The 22,025-nt window shown below is 52.0% G+C and overlaps 1 protein-coding gene across 3 annotated transcripts in view; it reads left to right on the top strand.

Annotated features, from left to right (window-relative positions):
- The window catches only part of DEF6 (DEF6 guanine nucleotide exchange factor), a 33,745-nt gene extending 11,896 nt beyond the window's left edge, over nt 1-21,849 (top strand). For 2 of the 3 annotated variants that reach the window (XM_042861514.2, XM_065595062.1), the window contains 10 exons: nt 5,047-5,187; nt 7,997-8,182; nt 11,863-12,090; nt 13,382-13,528; nt 14,993-15,101; nt 16,469-16,767; nt 17,678-17,844; nt 18,679-18,877; nt 20,196-20,286; nt 20,860-21,849. In XM_042861514.2, the coding sequence (XP_042717448.1) occupies nt 5,047-5,187; nt 7,997-8,182; nt 11,863-12,090; nt 13,382-13,528; nt 14,993-15,101; nt 16,469-16,767; nt 17,678-17,844; nt 18,679-18,877; nt 20,196-20,286; nt 20,860-21,062 (1,770 nt within the window). In that variant the 3' untranslated portion in view covers nt 21,063-21,849. The remainder of the gene's footprint in view (nt 1-5,046; nt 5,188-7,996; nt 8,183-11,862; nt 12,091-13,381; nt 13,529-14,992; nt 15,102-16,468; nt 16,768-17,677; nt 17,845-18,678; nt 18,878-20,195; nt 20,287-20,859) is intronic. The other variant, XM_042861515.2, reaches the window with a different exon arrangement.
- The last annotated feature ends 176 nt before the right edge of the window (nt 21,850-22,025 follow it).

Below are 22,025 nucleotides of genomic sequence, written 5' to 3'. Positions count from 1 at the left end.
TTAGGGCAGAGTAGCTTACTGGGAATCAGGCTTTGGTATTTGGGCTGAGATGTCAGAAAGAGGGGATTGCCCATATGCTGTTTGTGACCACTTCTGTTCCAGGACTGGTGTATAGAGTGTAAATAAAACCATTCAAGCTAAGAAACTACCCAGACTAAGGGGTAATTTTCTTTTCCAAGGGGAAACTGACCTTCACGGCCCTGACATCTACTATAGCAGAGGGGCTATAGGGAAATATAATTGGTGATCGATAGGTCTATTTATAGGTTCTGTGATTCTATAACTTGAACAACTCCAACTTGAACAAATTCTCTTGCGCATTAACCAGTCCCGGGTTAGATAGAGAGCAGGGAGGGGAACAATTTATATCCAAAGGATTTATGCCCCACCTACAGGGCCTAGTTTCCTGTCCCTGCTAGTGTTTTCCTGCCCCCCCTGCCAGGGGAGGGGTGTTCATGGAGCAATTCCTCGTGCTGATGCTGAACTGCAAAAGACTTGAGTAACTGGTGACTGCCCAGCTGGGGTTAGGTCTCTCCTCTGGGCAGGACTCCAGCTACAAACATCCGTGACTGTCACAGAGGCTCTTGGCTCTTCGGGTTGGACACGACTTTTTGCATCACCATAGAGATGGGGACGAGGCTTGGTTAGAAACGTAGGAGCCTTGCTCAGGGAGGGGGGAGGAAGCTCCCAGGGCTTGTCACGTGCAGCTTGCGGTTTGATGGAGGGTTCTGATAAACGACTTAAACGCAGCTGGGGGGAAAGAAACATGGGGAACCGAGTGAGCTGCTCTTGGGGGTGGGAGCTGTCCCAGCGATTTTGGGGTGTGTTTGAGCCTTCGGATACTGCAGCTTGCACGTCCCAGTGAAGGACAACAGAGACCTAGGTCCATGGAGCTGTGATGCCCCAGACTCTGCACTTGGTTCTGTATTGCAACCTCCATCTTGTTATCAAATCGTCCTTCCCACAAACACCCAGAGATACTGTACAGGCCTAGTATCAGAGGGGTAGCCGTGTTAGTCTGGATCTGTAAAAAGCAACAGAGAGTCCTGTGGCACCTTTAAGACTATCAGGTGTATTGGAGCATAAGCTTTCGTGGGTGAATACCCACTTCGTCAGACGCAAGACGTACAGGCCTAGGTGCACAGACACCATACGGGGCACATGCAAGCAGAGGTATCCATGCCCAGTAACCCAGGTACATGTGCACTCTACCACGCTCTTGTCCTGTCTCTCCAGGTTCTTATCTGTTAGGCTTGGCACTCATCATGGCAGTCTCCCAGCTCTAATACTGATGATCAGTGAGGATTCCTTGCCTTCCTCCAGCTCCTTTCATCTGCAGGCTTCACAGTACTTTCTGGGCACTAGTGAATTTAGCTTCCCAACACACCTAGGGTAGGTAAGAGGTTTTGCTTCCACCACCACCAACAAAATGCAGCTAGCTCTAGGGTGGCGGTGGCAGCTGTGTAACAGCACACAGCAACACAACCAGGTAGTTTAGAACAGGCGGGAGAAGGGTGGATCTTTAGGAAGCCCGGATCTCATTACCCAAACTGGGAGTTAGTTAGGACACTGGGGCTAATGACAGTTTTTTTCCACTCCTGATCTGAGCTGAGTGCTGTGCCAGGTACTTGTAATATATAATCCTGGGCAGCAGCATAATACTTGTCGCTGTCACACACATACTGTGCTTAAAAGCTGGGTGGAGTCAATATGTTGTTGAGAATTTGATTGATCAAGAAAGGCTCCAAATGCTGAGCTCCCCGTATAACCTCAGACTGATAATTTATTAAACAAAGCCAATTTGAAAGTGAAACTCCATCCACTGTGCTTTCACAGAGTGAGCAGTGCTCCTGTGAGTAGAAAGGGGGACTGTATGGCTCGGGGGACTGGTAAATGGGAAGGCATGTTCGAATCTAGTGGACAGGTCACCAGGCGGGGAGTCTGGAGACCTGGATCTCTGCCACTGACCCTGCTCTGTGACCTTGGGAAAGTCACTTCCCCGCTCTGTGCCTCGGTTTCCCTTCACCCTTTGTCTTGTCTGTTTTCATCGTAAACTCTTTTTGGGATGGTCTCTTTCTAGGTGTGTGTACAGGACCTAGCACAACGGGGCCCTGCTCTCAGTCAGGGTCTCCGGGGGCGACTGTACTGTGCAACGAGATCACTGCTTCTCCCTCCGTGTTGCCTATGGTGTATCCACCAGCCCTGGTGCTCTTTAACCTCCCCGGTGGCCGTCTCAGCAGACAGGCCAGGGATGCCCTGGATCACAGAGGCGAATGCCCACGTTTGCAGATGGGCAAGCAGCCACCCGTCCTTGCCAAAAGGGCCAGGTGCCGTGTTGGTGGGACACCCCTCCACAGCATTCTCACCCAGCTGTCTCAGACAGCCGAGAGGTCTCAGACCAGTCTGCATTAAGCATGTGCTTTGCTCTCTCCTGGCTGCTTTCTCTAACTCTCTTCCCCTGCCTGTCCACCCTTTAAAGGCATATTTGAATATTAGTAATGGCTTATAAATATTACTATTAGGTGTATTCCTACCCACTCCCAGGGTCTATCCACATTCCCCTCCACTAGCGCCTTCCACATGAGGATCTCAAAGCGCTTCACACACAGCCATTAATTTAGTCTCAAGAGCTTTCTAGGAGGCAGGCAAATAAATACAACCCCCGTTGCATGGATGTGGAAACTGAGGCAGAATGGTGAAGAGATTTTCCCAAGATCCCACAATGTGAGTCACTGGTGGACCTGGGAATCAGTTCTCCTCACTCCATGGTCTTCAGTTTCCTTCCTTTGGTGGAATGAAGGGTGGAGTTGTTCTGCCAGCATCTCAACCTGCAGCTCCAGGGACTAAGGGCCTGATTTGTAAAGGTATTTAGGCACCCAGTGGGATTTCCAAAAGTATTCAAACCAATGGGGATTCAAACCAGGCCCTTCAGAAACCCCCAGTGTCACCTAAATACCTTTACAAATCTGGCCTTAAGTAACTAAGCCAGCCCCTCTCAGTACGTCAATATCTGACACCACCTCCAGGGCCGGAAATGTCCCCTTTCACCCCAGTAATGCTCTGCAGACTGAGTCACCTTAGGGTCTGGGCTCTTGTGCAGCACTTTAACCTCAGCTCTTCCGTCTTCAGGCAGCGCTGCCGGCACCTGAGCAGCCCTGACCAGTTTCTGTGCATTCACTTTGCAAACCGTTTGGCAAACAAACCCACCCATCCTCTTCCCACCCACTGCAGGAGCACTGGGGGCTAGACCAGTGGGGAGACTCACACAGGAAACTGAGTCCCATGGAGTTAATTTACTCTCTAAGGGTGGGGCACTCACTGAGGCCCCAGAGGGGAACTGTGCATCAAAGGTCTGTGTTAGGAGGTCATCTGTCCCTTTCTCTTACTCTCTGCCCCTATCCCTGTTGCCAGGCTGGCTAACAACCTCGGTTAATATCCAAGGCCCTTAGCCCTTCCATGCAGCCTGCCACATACTGCACACCCTGTGCATGTCCCAGAACATCAAGCAAAGATATCTGGGAGTTGTCTGTAGGCAGCATGTGATTGTCTAAAATGCCTCTGTTCCCCACAAAAGAGCCTGTGACTGACACTCATCTTATCGCTCAATTGAGTATGGTTCTTTTTGAAGGTTTGAAATTCGGAATCTGAGCTGCTTTGGTTAGTTTTGATTGGAGGCCTAGGTCACATGGTACGTTTCTGCCCTGATTGGCTGAGTAAAATTTTTTTTGCATCAGAATATGATTTGTGGTGCAAATAGGGTCGGTTATGAATTGGAAATTCTCCAGTTCACTGTTTCTGCACGTATTCCTGCCAGTAAATGTGATTATTGGAACACTCACAGAAAACAAACAGATGCAAATGGACCCAAAGCCAATGAAGTGTTTTATGTGAGTTAACATCCACAGAATATATTTTGAGGCATTCACCTACGTTTGCTGCAAAGTCTGTCTACCTAGGCATTGCTAACATGCCCATCACCATAGCATCTAGGCAGCATATACCAAATTAAGAGTAGCAGCATTATGATCCAGCCTTTCCCATCCCTCTGATATTATTATTATTTATTTGTATTATTATAGCACCAAGAGGGTCTTAGTGATAGACCAGGATCTCACTGTGCTCGGTACAAGCGCATAACCTCATCAAAGTATCTCTGAAGAGCATATTTCCCCCCGCCCTGTCCTTCAGAATGGCCAAAACTGAATTTCAAAATAAAAACTCTCAAGGGAGGAACTCTGGGTCCCCCATTTCAAATGACACCCATCAAACATCACTATCAATATGTTCAGTGTATCTTCAGGGACAAGTTCTAAGCCACTCCAGCCAAGTGCAGCTCACTGTCAGTTTATTTGCTCTATGGTTCTGCGACTCCATCCTTCACTATCGTGATGAAAATGTGATTCGCTTTAAATGGGGGAATAAATGATGAGATGCCCCGGATCTTTCCTCTGCTCCTTGGAGCCTATACCTACCTTTGGAACGTGGGAGTTTATCCCAGGCTAAACTGGGATACTTTTGGGGAATCTGTTAAACAATTAACATATCACTGACTTCTTGTTAGGACATGAGGATGCTTAGATGAAACAAAGACACTTGTATTCACAGCAGATATACAGAGAAGTTAGATAAAATTATCAATACTCGTGTTGGAAGGTTGCAATGTAACACAACTTTATCTCTTACCATTCAGAACAAAAACACACAAGGACTAAAACAGAGAGAGAGAAAGCAGGCTGCTCCGTAAGGCAGCGATGTCCAACACATCCTACTTTGTTCTAGGCTGGTTCTTACCAGGCTGTCTGTGATTGCTCACATCTCTAGAGCCCCTTAGCCTGCAAACCAGGAAACGCCCTATTCTTAAAGTGATAACTTGCAGTTCCAACACATTCCCCAATATACCACAGTGCTCAGTCACACCTGGATAGCTAGGTCGGTGTCTGCATGTCACTGTTCATGTGTGCCTATGGAGTGCTGTAGGCTCGTTGTTGTTAAGGAGTGCTGTGCCGGGAAGCTGTAGAGTGCATCTGTGTTTTCTTCCTCTGCCAGGTGCTCTCTCACAACCTGTACACGGTGCTTCATATCCCCCATGACCCAGTGGCGCTGGAGGAGCATTTCCGGGATGATGACGACGGGCCGGTATCAAGCCAGGGCTACATGCCTTACCTCAACAAATACATCCTGGATAAGGTAAGCTCCTTCACTTTCTCCTTGTCCCGTCTGCTTGGTTGCTGGTGAAATTTCATTCTTCTCCTTTCCCTTCGCCAAGGCCGGTCATCCCTGTAAAGCACCCCCATCTGTGGACTTCAATGTCTTTTCCTTAAGAAAGGACAATTTGGCTGGGATTTAGGAGTTGGTGTGTCTGATGGCCACCATCTTGGCCAACACACCGGGACTTGAACCAGGCACCTCCAGGGCTAAAAGCACAAGCTGTTACAGCTTGAGTTAAAGAGGCTGTAACGGATTCGTATCCTCAGAGGAGCGGACACAGAGGGGGACTTGTAACACATGCTCGTCGGTGGGTTACACTGAGAGAGAGGACAACCAGAGGCCTTAATTCACCCTGCGTTGCATCTTATCATCATTGACACCTGGGTAAGATAAAATGCTACCCAGTCAGAACTCCCCACTCGTCCTGCGGGTGGCATTCTTCACACAGGTGTGAGTGCCCACCCTGTGCTAGGCCTTTACGCCCGATAGCCTGGGGGAGGGGGAGTTCAAAAGACAGATAAACGCTGAATGTTAGTAGTTGCATTGGCAGCTCTTTGCCAACAAAGTCACCCCTTCCACTCTGCCAGCCCTCCCTGCATACCATGAGTCAATGTTTCCAGAAGGGGCAGCGTAGCTCTGACAGACAAGACACTCAGCGGTGGAAAACCCGACAAGAAAGCTCAGCCCTTTCTCCTTTAGTAGGAATTTTTTTCACCCCATTTGGTGGTTTATCAGGGAGGACGAAAATAGAAGTTGGCACCGCAAGGGACAGGTATTTGGGGTTTTCTTGTATCTCAAAGGCATCTTTGTTTCTTAAACTGAAACGTTGTGGCTTGTTGCTCTCTGGGCTGCTTCCTCTGGGCATGTGGGGAAAGGTAAAGTTACTAGCAACTTTCTTCAACTGTGCTCTTTAAAGAAGGGGGCCCCATGTCTAGTGCTTGAACACGTCCCCTTCTTGCCCCCCAATTTCTGAATAGCCAGACTGCCCTGCCCTAGATTGCGCCACCAGCTGGTGGAGTAGGTTACTGCTCACGGTGAGTCAGAGCAGAATGGGGGCCACAGGGGTTCCGTGTGCCAAGGTGAGGTGGTTGGACTGCCCCCTGTGACCACGTGCGCCCTATCTCGCCTTTCATAGGAGGTGCCTCCCTATTGCCCTAGGTTGTGCCTTGGCCCGTTCAGAGCTGCAGTTAATAAAAGAAGCCACGGTTCTCATTTGTGCAATGCATAGCCCCATGTGTCAGCATCTCACCCTAGGTAATCGACACAGCAAAGCGTGTTGCTAGAGCTGGGGGGATGGCGTAGCGGTCAAAGCCTTTAGTATTAAACGCCCCTCCTCTGCAATGTAGTCAGCTGTCCATCTGAGGAGTTCTTAGCCCAAGACTTGGGGATCTCCTGGGTAGTAACGCTAAGCAGCACAGGCGGTTAGTCCGTCAGGGAGCCAGAGAGAGCCGCAGGCTCTGGCTATGTCCAGCAGCCCCAGTGATGGATCTTGTTTATATTCATGACAGCTAAACCTTGTTCCTTGCCTCTGCCCTGCTATAGACTCCAGGGAATCACAGGTTGGAATCCTGACTAGGCCAGCCCAACCCATCAGAAGTAGATAAATTGAGTTTCTTGTGGGTGGGTCTTTCAGAGGAGACATTTCAAAACCCAGCTATTGTCTGCATGGCCATGAAAGATCCGAGAGGGCGTTTTGATAAGAGTAAGTGGTTTGCCCTGGTATTTACAGTCAAAAAGTTTCCCTCCCACCCTGCCCCTGGGCAGTGTGCTGTTTGGATGCTGCCCCACACCCCAGCAGTGGCTGCATTTCACTGGGGGTGGCTGCGCGCAGTTTGTAAAGTACCTTCTGGATGAAAAGTACTGTAGAGCTGTGAGATCTGACTGAGCCGTTATAGTCACTGTCATGGTATCCCCTGTGTGTCATGGAGTTCTGAAATAATCACTGACACACTAAACCGACCGGCTGTGAAAGCACCCGGACACGGTCGTGTCCAGGTCCGTGTCCTCGAGGGCTAGGCCAGGGGCTGTAGTGCCTGGCAGCTGTTGAAAAATCACACATCTTGGATGGGGTTCAGGACTGGGACATAGGAGAGCTGAGATCTATTCATGGCTTTGCTACCGCCCGGCTGGGTGACCTGGGATGAATCACTTCCCCGCTCTGTGCCTCAGTTTCCCCATCTGTAAAAGGGGGATGCTGATACCAACCCTACTGCATAAAGAGCTTTGAGACCCAGGGATGGAAATGACTCTGTAAATGCCAGGTATTGTTTATTATCTATCTTATGCTGCCTTCTGTTACTTGGATGCAATGGCAGAATTGCCAGGTCTGTCTGCGAGGGGGAGGATCATGCCTGGCTGACTTATGAGGTAGGTGTCATAACATGATGCCCTAGGTACTCCAGTGTTGGGTGTGTTAGTAAGAGACCGACAGGCAGCAATTCTGTATCAGAGTCCCTACAGCTCTGCACTCTGGGTTCATGTTAGAGTGCTCTGGGAGTAAGTAGCACAGGGGCCTGGGAATTGGGACTCCTGGCTTCTAGCCCCAGCTCTGCTGGTGACATACTGGGTGATCTTGGGCATGTCACATCCCCGCTCCGTGCCTCAGTTTCCCAAAATGTAAAATGGGGGTGACGATGCTCCCCTACCTCACGGGGGTGACAAGCAGTTTGGGTTTGTGGAGCGCTTTGCACTCCTGAGATGACAGGCGCCGTAGCAGGCTGTCACGTTATTCCCAGTGCTTTGTAATGCCATGGCATCACCTTCACTGGCTCCCGGGGTGTGTTTGCAGGTGGAGGAAGGGGCTTTTGTCAAGGAGGATTTTGATGAGCTCTGCTGGACGTTGACGGCAAAGAAGAATTACAAGCCCGACCGGAATGGGAACAGTGTCGTGTCCCATAAGGACGCCTTCAGGCTCTGGTGTCTCTTTAACTTCCTCTCTGAAGACAAATACCCTCTTGTCATGGTCCCAGATGAGGTAGGAGCTCCTTGTCTTGTCGTTTTACTTGCAGTCAGTTCCCCAGCTTCCCCCTATCTGAGGAAAACTCTGGCCAAGTGCAAGAGACTTGTATTGGACTGACAAATAACACAGTGATCCTATATGGTCTAGTGACGCATCTTCCATACATCTACCTTGCAACGTTACAGCAAGGGATAGTGCTACAGGTTGGTATGGGAAAGCGAGAGCTTTTCCCCACAGCATCGCCAGTTCAATTCCAGCCTAGATCAGTGCTAACAAAGTTGTTTGCCAGCCTGTGTGGAATTAGTTTATTTCACCTCAGACCAGTCTCAGTGGGGCCGGAGATCACATCTCAAACTCCCACCCCCACGCTATAATTGAGAATAAGTGCCAGCTTTGTTGGCAGTCCCAATGGTGAGGCCAAGGGCTGAATGGGTCGTGGAGACTGAATTCCTTTCTTGGGCTTAGAGGAGGGTCCCTCCAGGACGGGGCTTCCGCACCTGGGCAGGCTGGGGTGAAGAACTGTCCTCTGTTTGTCCCGTAGATAGCTCAGTGGTTTGAGCATTGGCCTGCTAAACCCAGGGTTGTGAGTTCAGTCCTTGAGGGGGCCATTTAAGGATCTGGGGCAAAATCAATACTTGGTCCTGCTAGTGAAGGCAGGGGACTGGACTCAATGACCTTTCAAGGTCCCTTCCAGTTCTAGGAGATAGGATATCTCCATTAATTGTCCTGTAGATAGACAGAGGGCTTTGGTGCAGGTTTAACTAAGCCCATGCAGCCGCTCTAGTAAGGAGGGTGACGAGGTGACGGCCGAAGGGCAGGAAGAGGGGTGAAGCTGTTATGAGCAGCGGTATGGGAAACGCTCTCTAGGCTGGGCTGTTTCCTTATGTGGCCACCATCTCCCTCGCATCTGAGAACTGGCTGTAACTGCTTGCAGAGCCAGAAGGGAGGTCGGTCAGAACTGTGTGTCCAAGAGGAAGGGAAGTAGCTGAGGCAGAGTTGCAGCCGTGGAACCAGCTCGCGGGAGCCAGCCGTCGTTCCCCAGGGGACTGCTCCGTAGCGAAGGTCCTTGCTGGCGGCACGGATAGCCTGATGGTGTGGAAAGAGTGCGAGGAGACAATGTGTTCTGTCGGCTGGCTCGGATGGTTTGCTGCCCTGGATGTTCAGCTCAGCTGGCCCTGCCTCCATTACGGGGGCCATGCATTTTCAATCCCTCTTTGCTGAGCCATGTCTGATGCTTGCTCTTCACTCCAGCTGGCTTTCGTGGTGCGGATGCAGCTGTAGCAGAGAGGGTGGAGGTACAGGGCTGGCATGCTCCCATTGCACCTGCCTGATCAGCCAGCACCATGTGCTGGAGCTGTGTGAGCAGCAAAAGCTGTCAGTTGTAAACACGGAAGCCCAAAGGCTGCCGTTACAGGTAGCTTCAAGCCCCCAGGTTTGTAACGGGGATGGAAATGGAGCTGAGACCTCGACTGTGCCAGGGACTCCCAACTGCGATTGCCATTGTGCCCGCTCAGGGGCTGGCTGAATGGGAGCCAGCTGCCTGTGCGGACATGCACTCTCACCCTGCAGTGCCCTCCCTAAGCTGCTCCCCCTTTCCAAATCGAACGTGGAACAATAAGCCTCTCACAGCACATTTAAAGCCACACAACCCCATAAGGTCAAGGTGCTGTCGGGGGAACGCTGCTGATCATTTCGCTTCCCTAATGAGTAACTTTACGGGGGTTTTGTCAATAGATTCTCCTGCACCGCATGAAATAGTTGGATCCAGATGGATCACTGCATGCTGGGATGTGGTCCCTGTGGGCGGCGACGGAGTGACGGAGTCCGTGTTTTAGCCTGCAGGAAAGGCTCTGACCACCCCGGATATGTGTGTGCATGCCGCAGGGTTAATGAAAAGAGAGGAATCCCAGCCGCTCAGCCAAAGCGGCTAATCATAATCTCTAAATTCCACGAGGCACGCAGGAAGAAAGGGAGGTTTCTATGGTCTCCCAATGCAGAACTAAAGTCCCCATCAGGTGGTTTGCAAATCCACAGACTCAGGCGGAGAAAACAAACCCATCGTCGCTGGCTCCAAAGCTAACAGCGGCCTGGCCAGCAATAAGGGGATGGTCTGGCCCTGGCCTTGCCCGTCTGACTGATGGGCTGGTGAGAATGGCCTATGTCATACCACCATGCTGGGCGCTCTCTGCTCCCACCGCGCAGCTGCTGCTCTTGCTCCATCTCCCCTTTAGATCAGCAAAAACCGGAGCTGTGCGGTTGCTGCGTATGCACGCACACTTCCTGTTCCCCAAGAGAAGTATTTCCTGTTCCACAGACTTGAACACACTGAATCATCTTTCAGTTTGAGTGGCGCTGCCTGGGGGCTGGGCGTTCACCCGCTTTTTATAAAGGGGGCAGGGTATTGGGGCTTTTTCCTTCTCCTCTGTGTTAGGCTGTTGGGAGCGGGGGAAGGGCATCCCATCCAGAGTCGGCACTATCCCTTGCCCTGGGTTACACCACAATTGAACCACAATGACTTCAGCAGGGTTGCCTGGATGTCAAACTCTACCCTTCACGTCGGCTCCGGCTCAGCTCTTGGGAGATGAGAGGTGGCCAAAACCCTCAGTTAAAATAACCAAACAAAACCCAAAACTTTCTGATGAGGGTTTTTTTCCACTTTTTTATTTTTTTTTTATTTTTTATTTTTTCACATTTCAAGGTGATTTCCTGACATTTTGACCCACTTTCTGGGAGACCATCTCTCCCCCTTCTTACAGTAACTTTCCCTGATCTCAACAGCAGCCAGAAAGGGGCCCAGAAATCTCCAGCTAACACTGCGATTATGGCACTGGTATGCGACACCTGCCTCATGCCTTAGCTCTAGCACATTTGAGGTAGTTATCTAGCCCCTGTGACAGATTCTGCAAAATCTACACTTTTTTTAAAAAAAGTTTCTAGTCTTTACGGTTGCAAAAATCCCAAATGCAAACTGACTGTAGACAATGCAACTCTATCTTCCTGAGTCTGCATGCAGCCTGAAACAGCCAGATCTGAGCAGCGTGAGTTTCACCCAATCATCTGAAATTGGGTGTTTACCTTGAAACCTAATGATGGTGCTTCACGAGAGACAGAATTTAAAATACTTTGTGTATCACTGTGATTGTCAGCAGTTGTGTGTGCATGTTGGGTAATTGCTATGTGAGTGAGGGGCCGAAATAGCAACTTAATTCTTTCCCACTCAGCAAAACTGAGTGCAACAGTAACTGTGCTAAGTATAATCATAGGCCAACACTTTCAAAACTGCTCACTGATTTTTGGTTGCTTTGAGTTTTGGGGTGGGCTACTAATGTCTGGGGGGGAATCTAGGGTGGAAATGGGGGTTCCCCTACTTCTTTTCAGTGAACATGGGGGTTCCCCCAGGTCCCTGGGGTGGAGGTGGGGGTGCCCTCAGCTCTCTGGAACTCTGGGGTTGAAAGAGTGTCCGTGGGGTGAAATAGGGTTGCTTCCAGGTCTCTCTCTAAGTGTTCTGGGGTGGAAAGGGGGACTCCCTTGGGGCCATTGGGTGGAGTGGCAGTGGCCTGAAGGGTCTCTGGGGTGGAAATGGTGGGTGGCCCCAGGTCTCTGGGGTTCCCCAGAGTAGAAATGGGGGTGGCCTAGGTCTCTGGGGGTTCCCAGGTGGAAATGGCTCTTGCTTTGCACCCCACCCCCGCCTGCAGGTGGAGTACCTGCTGAAGAAGGTCTGCACCGCCATGAATGTGGAGCTGAACTGCTGCGAGCTGGATGACCACCTCTCGCAGGATCCCCAACACCAGAGCGGCATGACGGTCTGGCAGTTCCTGGACCTGGTGAACTCGGGGAAGCTCCTGCGCGGGATTGAGCGGGAGGCCGTCAGCATGGCCGTTGAAGAGGTGTATCAGGAGGTCATTGAGGACATGCTCAAACAGGCAAGGAGCTAGCAGGGACCCTGGGAGATGAGCTTCTGGGAGAGGGGCTCCGGCTGGGTTTTGATCCCCACCAGAAATGGGCTGTACCACATAATGTTACTAAGCCCAGGGGCTGTGGGGGCCTGCCCATCTCGGGGCAAAGCCGGGTGCTTCCCTCTCAGCCCAGGAACAATCTGCCACCCCTCCCCAGTTCCATATGGACGAGGTCATAGGGCTATTACAAGACAACCCTACCTGCTGAGTTCATGGGGAGGGGTGAGGTTAGAGCCCCCTCCTGCCCCAATCCTTCCTGGAAAGCTCCCGGGAACTGCATGTGCAAAGGACATTCCAGCAGCCACCCCTAGACAACCAGGCAGTCTCTCAGCCCTTCTTATCAGGTACCAGCCCAGTTTTTGGATGTAAAATACTTTGCTTAAGAGAACACAGACCCTCGCTGGCTGCCAGCATCTCTGATTGTTTGTCTGTAGCAACAGCATTGCCTAGTGCTTAGAGCAAGGGGCAGCAGAGTCAAGGCTGCTGGGTCTCATTCCCATTGTGTAATCCTGGACAAGTCACTCAATGTAGCCCTGGCCAAGCTGCCTCAGTTTACCCACCTGCAGGATGGAGACTGCTTTCGCCTGTCCCATGGGACACGCAATGAATTCCTGTTGGTGAAGCAGAGAGAGTCTTGAATAGAAGGTGCTGAAGACGGAAAAGTGTCCTCTGTGTCTTAGACCTGCTCCCAAATCCCTCTGAGCGACAAAGCGCTTGTGTGTCTGGCTGGCTGCTCAGGAGCACAGGCGTTCGTTGGGCTTTCCTTTTGGAAAGAGCCTGTCTATGCTTATAACAGAGTCTGTAGCCAGCTAGCGGCTCTAGCCGTGGCTTGTGGCCATGCCCGCCATGGCTGATGTGCAGTTGGTAACGTGGCAGTGCTGTTGGCAGACGCCGTGTTTCTATATGCTGCGGATAGGGTCCCCAGCTTGTCGAACTGGTTTGGCAGGTCCTTCTTGCTCCCAGCAAGCTGTGTGCAGTATGACACCCTGGGGCGCATTGCTCCATGCATGTCTGCTGGGCACTCCGTCCCCTCCTGAAGCAATACAGGACGGGGCCCAGCAGATTTCCCAGCATGCAACAATACTCGCACAAGTAGGAAGCACGGTAGGTGCGGATGCACCGAGATGGTTCTGGTGGCTGGGCGCAAACTGAGACAACCTGGGTGGGAGCCAGATGCAAAACCCGCCTTGGACTCATAGCGCAGGGGATCTCTGGCACGGTCCCTGGATTGAGACCCCCTCTGTCTGTCTGGGCGCAGGGCTACCTCTGGAAGAAGGGCCAGCTGAGGCGGAACTGGTCCGAGCGATGGTTCACACTAAAGCCCAGCGCCCTCTCCTACTACATGAGTGAGGAGCGGAAGGAGAAGAAAGGCAGCATTGCCTTGGACAAACACTGCTGCGTGGAGGTAACTGCGCCGGGCTCCGATGGAGAGAAGCTGTGCTGGGCCATTGGTGTAATAACAGCTCCTCCCTGTCTCCCCAGCGGGTGTGCACACCCCAAGTGCTACTGTTCCAGTGCGCGATAGACCCCAGGCAGTGCCTGTGGAAAGAGAGCAGGGAACATACAGTCAGGCCAATTTCACCTCCGTCAACACAGGAGTCCCATGGCAACTCAAGGCTAGAAAAGCTCCTCAGATCCCATGGTGACGGGCGCTGTTCAAGAACCAGAACCAACCGGATTTTCACAGGCTAGGGCACAAGGGTGGCTGCTGGGTTGTCTGCACTCAGCACGCTGAAAAAAAATAATGTGTTCTTAGCTTGGGTTAAAACAGCAGGGCAGATGCAGCACTTGGTTTTTAACTCGGGTCAGCAGCACGAGCTCCAGCATGTAGGGCAGCCTTGAGCTGCTAACCTGAGTTCAAGGCCTTGTTGCCGTGTCTTGGCTGCTATTTTAACCGGAGTTCGCTAACACGTGCTAAGAACACCCTTTTGCAGTGCAGACTTACCCTATATGACATGAGCTTGCTCGTTCTCAGCCCAGCTCCCAGCCAGCCGGCCTCCCCAACCGAAAAATCACCGCTACAATTGGCACTAATTGGCAGTCTCTGTAGAAGGGCCAAGGACTGAATGGGCCCTGGAGACTGAGCTCTCTTGATCAGATGCCTATTGGGCAGGGGCCTGTTTGGGGGAAGTTTGTCCTGTCAAGCCCTGTATGTGTGGGATAGATGGAGGACTTGGCTCTCCCAGGCGGTCAGTCCAGCACCCTTCACCAGCACTAAATCCATGCCAGGTTTCAATCAGTTTTACTGCTGGCTTCTCTACTCCAGCATTGCCTGCTGCTGCAGGGTCCCCCGGGGGCTTGAAGTGACATCACTGACACACAAGGCTATGCTCGAGGGTCATCTGATCTGACAGTCCTAGCGTATGAAGCAGCAGCAGACCAGTTAACCAGCTGTGTGCTGCCTGACATCCCACCTGCCGCATGCGTGCGTCAGTGGGGGTGGGGACGCTCGTCCATTCCTGATACCTGGCCTAGCAATATCAGCTGGGTGCCAGGCTACCCTTTATCATCCCGCTGCCCCAAAGGCTTCCGTCCAGCAAAGGAGGGGTTAATACAGGGCCCCGATTTGTACAGGGACTGTGGGAGGCCGATCATAGGCGGGGGAGGAAAGAAACGTTTCTCTTCCTTGTAATTCCTGCCCCTTTACATCCAGAAGGAAAGGCCCTAGGGGAAGGGCACAGAGGCATTCGGTGGGGAGCTGCCTGGGCCAAAGGAGGGGGGCTGGCAGGTTGGGAGTTGTGCTGGAGGGGCTGTCCCAGACTGTAGGGGAGGGGGGATTTGCTCCATTCCGGGAATGGGTTTGTGGGCGCAGGGGGGATTTGCACTATTCCAGGTACAGGGGCGGTAACGCCTTCCCCTCTCCCCGTAGGTCCTGCCCGACCGGGACGGGAAAAGATGCATGTTCTGCGTGAAAACCTCTTCCCGCACGTATGAGATGAGTGCCTCGGACACCAAGCAGCGGCAGGAGTGGACGCTAGGTTTGTGCCGCAGCACCCACGCCGGGCTCTCAGCCCACCCTCCCTCACCGTCCTGCCTTCCTCTTGCTCTTGGGTCGCTTCAGTGGAAGGAAAAGATGAAACCCTGGGGTGGCAAAGGCAGCTTCTGCCCTTGAGCTCTCTCTGCACCTCTGCACGCTCAGCACCCCTGGCAGGGCTGCCCCAGGCCCATAAAACAGAGACCCAGTTTCTTTCCACAGGGTAATAGCAACTCCCATTAACTTCAGTGGAGCTGGCTGCTTGTGCCCAGTGCTGGGAGGAGGGGAATGCCGAGTCTGATTCTTGGCATTTTCTGTCTCTCTTACATGTGGGTGGGTAGGACATTCCCTTGGTGTCCTTTGGAGTTCCCTTCCCTTGCTTGTGAGCTATGTGCCAATCAGCAGCCTCACTCCACCCCAGAGGTGGCCACATTTTGTGTTAGGTGCCATGTATATCCCATTGGTGAAGCACTTTGGGATGAAACTGAGAGATTCTTATTAACTAACCACTTAGAGCAAACTAAGTGAGAGACTGCAACCTAGTGTCTAGAGCATTGAACAGGAACTCAGGAGACCTGGGTTCCTGGCTTGATCACTGGCTGCTGGGTGACCTTGGGCAAGTCACTTCCCCTCGCTGGGCCTCACTTTCCCCATCTGTAAAATGGGGATAATGTAAAGAGCGGGGCGATCTACTGATGGAAAGAGCTGGGTTTTAGTATTAACCAGCTTTTCTTATAAACCTCTCCCAGGATTCTGCTAGTGCCTGATCAGCTGGTACAGGTGCCAATTTCACCGCATTCAGACCCAAATACTTTTTCCAAAATGTTTCAAGTCGTTTGGAGTTAGCAGCTGGACTTTCCAAACATCATGTTGCTGCAAACCAGGTCACTTTAATCAGACTGACTCAGAATCCATGGCAAACAGCCGCTCCGTCGAAGAGGGCTGTGTGTATATAGTTGCCATGCTTAGCATTTTACAACTGATAAGTAATTAGCACCCTTGCAACACAGATGAGGATTGTTGCACAGATTGAGAAACTGAGGCACAGGTTGGTCAAAGGCCTGATCCGGTTAAGCGCTAAGTGGCCACAGTTCCCACTGAAGTCAAATGGATCTCAGCACCCTTCAGGACACAGTCAGTGGCATGGCCATATTAACCCTTCGGATGCTGTGGATATATTTGACATACGTGCATCAAGAGGGGTCAAAATGCAGGACATAGAACCCAAGAGTCCTGTTTGCCGGGCCCCCAGTCTCATTCTCGTAGGAGGCCATGCTCTGGCCATGTGGCTGCTGGCACGCTGCAGCAGCTGGATCTATGGCCCGGCCGGGTGCGGCCCTGCTGAGTTTCCTTTCCTTCCTTCCCTCCCAGCCATTCAGACGGCGATCCGGTTGCAAGCGGAGGGGAAGAAGTCCCTGCACAAGGACCTGAAGCAGAAGCGCCGGGAGCAGAGGGAGCAGCGGGAGAGGCGGAAGGCCGCCAAGGAGGAGGAGATGCAGCGCCTCAAGCAGCTGCAGGAGGAGAAGGAGCGGAAGCTGCAGGAGCTGGAGCTGCTCAAGGAGGCCCAGCGGCAGGCAGAGCTGCTGCTGCAGGAGGAAGAGCAGCGGCGCCGGCTGCAGCACGAGGAGATGCAGAGGACCTTGGAGATCCAGCTGAAGGAGGCTGAGCAGGTTGGCGGGGAGGTGGCGTCCATGCTGGGAGGTTTCCATTAGAGCAGGACAAAGTTTCTCTCTTGGTCTCCCTTGTAACTCACCAGAGCTCCCGAAGTTGGTAGCAGTCTGGGTCGTACTGTTGTAGCCTTCTGGGTCTTTTAACTGGCAAACTCCAGATCCCTGTGTGCAGCAGCTCCTGGCTTCTGACACAGACCGTCTCAGGCAAAGGCCCCTCGGCAGCACTGCGTCTCCTTGAGGCTGCACTGGGGCTCTCCCTGCTTTTCAAGCCCAGCACAATACTTCCCCCGCAGCTTGGCTACTGTTTTTCTAGCCCCCAGACTGCCGAGCAGTTCTCAGACCCAGGGCTGCAGGGCACCCCTCCATTTTCCCCATCGGAAGGGGCTCAGTTTGCAGTTGCACCGTGCATCTTCACAATGGCTGATTGAAATTCAAGTGCCCCGAAAGCCAGCTGGCTGGGGAAATGCGGGACTTTGATTTCACAGTCCCGTGCAGTCCGGGGCGCTATCGTGGGGTAGCTGGGACATCCAAGTGGCAATGGGGACAGTCTCCTGCAGCCCAGTTCATTCCCAATTCAGCAGGAAGGCCTGCTGGGTGGCAGTGTCACATCTTTGGGGAGCAGGCTGAGGTCCCTGTTGCCTAGCCGTGGATTTTCTGATTAGCTGCTGCAGAGGGTTCAGGTGTATAGGCACCACCCCTCTGGGCAGCTAGGGACAGGGCCGGTGAATGTGTCTCTAAGCGCCCCATAGAACCGCAAGCCGGCTGTGAAGGAACATCTGTGGCGGGGAATATGTTCAGCTCCATCTTCCTGGCAGTACAGAGAGGAGAGGCTGGATTTGGGTGGGGGCTGAGGACCCTGCGCTTGGCTACGTGCTGCCCATGCTGATCACCGTTTCCTCCACGGCTCCAGGCTCGTGCCTCCATGCAGGCTGAGATGGTGCTGAAGGAGGCGGAGGCCGAGCGGCAGCGGAAGCGGATTGTGGAGCTGGAGGAGATGCAGGAGCGGCTCCAGGAGGCCCTGCACCAGGAGGTGAAGGCACGGCAGGACGAGGAGTCTGTGAGATACGCCCAGGCCAGGTATAACCAGGAAATACCTTTCTTCCTATTAAAAAGCAACAGAGAGTCCTGTGGCACCTTTAAGACTAACAGATGTATTGGAGCATAAGCTTTCGTGGGTGAATGCCCACTTCGTCGGATGCATCCGATGAAGTGGGCATTCACCCACGAAAGCTTATGCTCCAATACATCTGTTAGTCTTAAAGGTGCCACAGGACTCTCTGTTGCTTTTACAGATCCAGACTAACACGGCTACCCCTCTGATACTTTCTTCCTACTGACTCCTCAGTGGGCAATGCTCTAAAAGCTGGCTACAGCTCAGCTGGGTCTAGAGGAGCTGGTAGCGCTTGCACAGCCACTCACTGGGATGCTTTTCCTTGCCTAGTGGTGGCTGGGCCACATAGAGAGGTTGATGCGCCTGCTACAGCCTTGGCTAACAGAGCTGGGTCTTTTAGGTCCGACAGTTGAGGCTCCTGCTTTTAGATCCAGAGGTCGCAGGTTTAATTCCCACTGCTGCTGACCCACTCAGGGGTGTGGTGTTACTCCAGCACTGCTCCACTATTCCCCACCGCCCCCCTCGCTGGAAGAGACGGCGACAGGAGAAACTGAGAACTTCTTTCAGGGACAGTGCTCCTACACCATTCCTTACAGTGCCCAGCCTTCCCAGCTGGTACCCCTTCCCAGCCAGCGCCTCTATGCCTTTCCCTAAATTCCCGCTGGAGGTGATCAGGAGTGGAACCAATCCCCCGGCATTCTTGCTGGGCCTGGAATAGCTCCGAGCCCCACCACGGCGAGGTTGGGCGTGTTGGTCGCTTGGAGGGTGGGGTGTAGCTGCCTCTCGCTCTTTCTTGGCAGGTTGCTGGCTGAGGAGGAGGAGAAGCTGAAGGAGCTGATGAAGCTGAAGGAGGAGCAGGAGGAATACATCATCCAGACCCAGCGGGAGAAGCAGGTCCTTAAGCAGGAGATGGAAAACAAGAGCAAATATTTGGAAGAGGCCCAAAAGCAGCTGGAAGAAGTGAGAGAGAACAGGCAGAGGGTAGACCAGGATGTCATGGTGAGCATCGTACCAGCCCTACTTCCCCGTCTGCCTTTAACCCCCCTGAGAGAGATTTACCAAGCCCACCTCCTGGAAAGAAATAGGATGGCTTTACTATTCTGGAGATCGGGGTTTCCTCTCAGGGAAGATCACGTAATTTACTTTTAGCATGTGATTCTCCTTAATACTAGAGAAATGGGGCCCGAGCCTATTCTCACATGCCCTGCTGTAAATGTGGAGTAGCTGCATTGAAGTAGACGGCATTACACCCATGTAAACACTGGTAGATCAAGGACATCGGGCCGATGGATTTCAGCAGAAAAGAACTCCCCTGTCTAAGCATGTATAAATATACCCATCGCCATAGCATCTAGGTGCTCACGTTTCTTGTTAAAGGCGCCGTTGGTGAGTGACTGGCAGCTGCTCTGATGGGCAGAGTTTCATACTCTTCCGCAGGAGCGGTATGTTCTCCTCTGTATTTGAGGGAGCAGTTTACTTTAGCTTTACGGCAGCTTTGTTCGCAGCAGCGGTAGTATCTTCCGGGTGGCAGACCAGCCAGTAGAGTGGGAGATCACCTGGTGTCTTAGCAGCGTGTTACAACTGCACCCAACTGAATGTTTTCTTCCATACGTTAAGAACAGGTTCCCAGAGAATATTGGCAGGAGGGGAGAAAGTGGTGGTTTGAGTGATGAGCGGTGGTTGTAAGTTTCAAGTCCACCGGGCTCAGCTGGCAAACTCTATTGTGGGAAATCTGCTGGAATGGCACCCCTAAGGGTGGGTCGCCAAACCACCAAGATGGGATTCCCTCGCTACCATGTTGCATATTGATTAATTTATTATCTGTCCAGCAGCATCTGCATAGGTGAGGCACTTTGTGGTTATCAATCGAGGCCAGACTTCTGCCTTGAGGGGTGACAATGGAACATTTACGGGTAGCAAAGGCATCAAGGCATGGGGATGGAGGGATTAGAGCCGTGAAAAAGCAGAGCCGGGGTGGCAAAGAGCAGCCTGATTAGGAAGGTGTCGGTAGCTGAGCATTGTTCTGGCCGTTAGCAGACTCCATGCAAAATTCAGGATTGTCACACAAATCAGAGTGCCCCTCTGGCCCATGGGGCTTGGGGTCCCCAAAGCTGGCTCTGGTTGGTTCAAACCCCTGCCAAAGCAGAGCCCAGGATAGTTCCGATCAATCTCCATTCTTCAAGGCAACGTAAGGGCGAGGCCCAGTTTCTGTGCAAGAAGATGGGAACTTTCTGCAGCTGGTCCAGGGCACGTGGCTCTGCACTAGGTGGATTTGCTGGCTGCGTGCATGTTACCTGCCTGTTCCTGTTCATTTCAGGCGGCCCAGAGGAAGCTCCGACAGGCCAGCACCAATGTCAAGCACTGGAACGTCCAGATGAATCGACTGATGCACCCCATTGGGCCAGGAGGTAAGAGGTGGGGCTAGGACTTTGGGGCAAAAATATACCTTAATATGAGAGCTCATTATTTTGCAGCCATTCTGCCTTGGGATCCTTTCATATCTCACAAGCTAAACAGAGTTGGGCCTGGTCTTTACTTGGATGGGAGACCTCTAAGGAACTTACATAGTGCTTTGGGAACACTGGGCAGTTGGAGGCGCTCTCTTCCACACAGAATGTAAATACAAGATCCTAACCACTTGTGGTTATTAAATATTCCATTGTGTTCCTTTTCACTGGGTTAGGGGGTGTTAAACCGAGTCTCCTAGCCAAATGCCAGGGAGAGCAATTGCATTCTGACTCTTCTTTCACTTCCTGTCTTCAGTTGCCTAGTGTTGCTCTGTGCTGTTTAACAGCTGCCAGGTTGCACCCCAGAAGTAGCTGCATTTCAGGAGCAGGTGAAGTGAGAATATACACTCAAGTTGGTGAAGTGCTTTGGGATGAATGGCCGTTACATGACACTGAGAGGCTTATGGCTGTGCTGCTTCTGTCTGAAACTGCACGTGCCCTGGGAAATAATCCTCTGTTTGCGTCTGTTCCCAGAGAAGCGTATGACACCGTGTGGAGGATTCCCCAGCATCCCACCCGTGCTCCTCACCAGGAGGGAGTCGTCCCTCAAGCTCAGGCAGAGATTAGAAGATAAGAACTATGATCTTGAGAGGGAAGACAGCAAGAAGAATGTGAACAACGGAGAGACCAGGAGGCTGTCGCTATCTCCTGATATGGACACAGAATCCTCCAACTAGCCTCAGCAGCATGGCAGAGCCCAGCGCAGAACTGTGGGCACCTCGGGGTGTTCAGACTAGCAAGAGTAGTCAATGCGGTGATCTCTGTAGGGAGACAAGCTGTATGTAGACATATGCCAGAGAGAAGTACAGATTCTATAGGAGATGTATATAATGCATCTAGGGCAGCGGTGCTTCCACTTTATGCAACTAAAGATTGGTTGCAACTTGTGAGGAGCCCCAGAGCCACACCTGCCTTGTGGAGATATTGCAGCTTCTACCATCTGGGTTGCATAGGTGCAGCCCTTGAAGACTACAACTCCCAGCATGCTGTGCTCTGTTTTGACCTGAGCAGCCTTCCATAGTAAAGCCGAGAGTGGCTGTGGATTGCCTTGTAGAATCCTGCAGACTGTTTGGCCCATGGACCCTTCTCTGGCCACCCCCCCATGTTAGGATTTCCCAGTTGCTATTGCAACCACAGCTGTCTAGTATGCCGAGATGTAAAGTGCATAGTTCATGTCAAGGTGACCTCCAAAAGAGACTTCAAAAATTGAGCTGTACCCTATTTTGCTTATTTTATAAAGATGGCCAAGAAGGTGTTTGGGATTTTTTACCTTAAATATCGGCAATGTCAAATCTTCCCTACTTTTCCAGGAGGACCCATGGGTATGGTATGCCTTCGCACCTTTATAGAGGGAGTGAGGAGGGGCTCTTTAACAAAGATGTGCTTTCTCTAAGGTCTTCATTAGTCACTGGAGTCAAGTAGATGCTAACAAAAAGGAACCAGAAATAAAGCTTTTTAAAACAATGCGACTGTAAATCTCCTTCCCCTCTGAACTGCTCCACTTCCTCTCTCCTCCTGACCCGTGCGATGTCCTACTTTCACTAGTTCTCCTTTCTCTGTAGAGTCTTCCCGAGCAGGCAAGGTCTGAACTTCTAATGCAGGGAACAATCCATTTAAAAATAAATCCTCAGGCTTCTTTA

Source organism: Chrysemys picta, chromosome 4, assembly GCF_011386835.1.
Source record: "Chrysemys picta bellii isolate R12L10 chromosome 4, ASM1138683v2, whole genome shotgun sequence".
In the NCBI taxonomy this organism is placed as follows: Eukaryota; Metazoa; Chordata; order Testudines; family Emydidae; genus Chrysemys; species Chrysemys picta.
The sequence above is the reverse complement of the archived record's forward strand: the minus strand, read 5'-3'. Positions and strand labels throughout refer to the sequence as shown.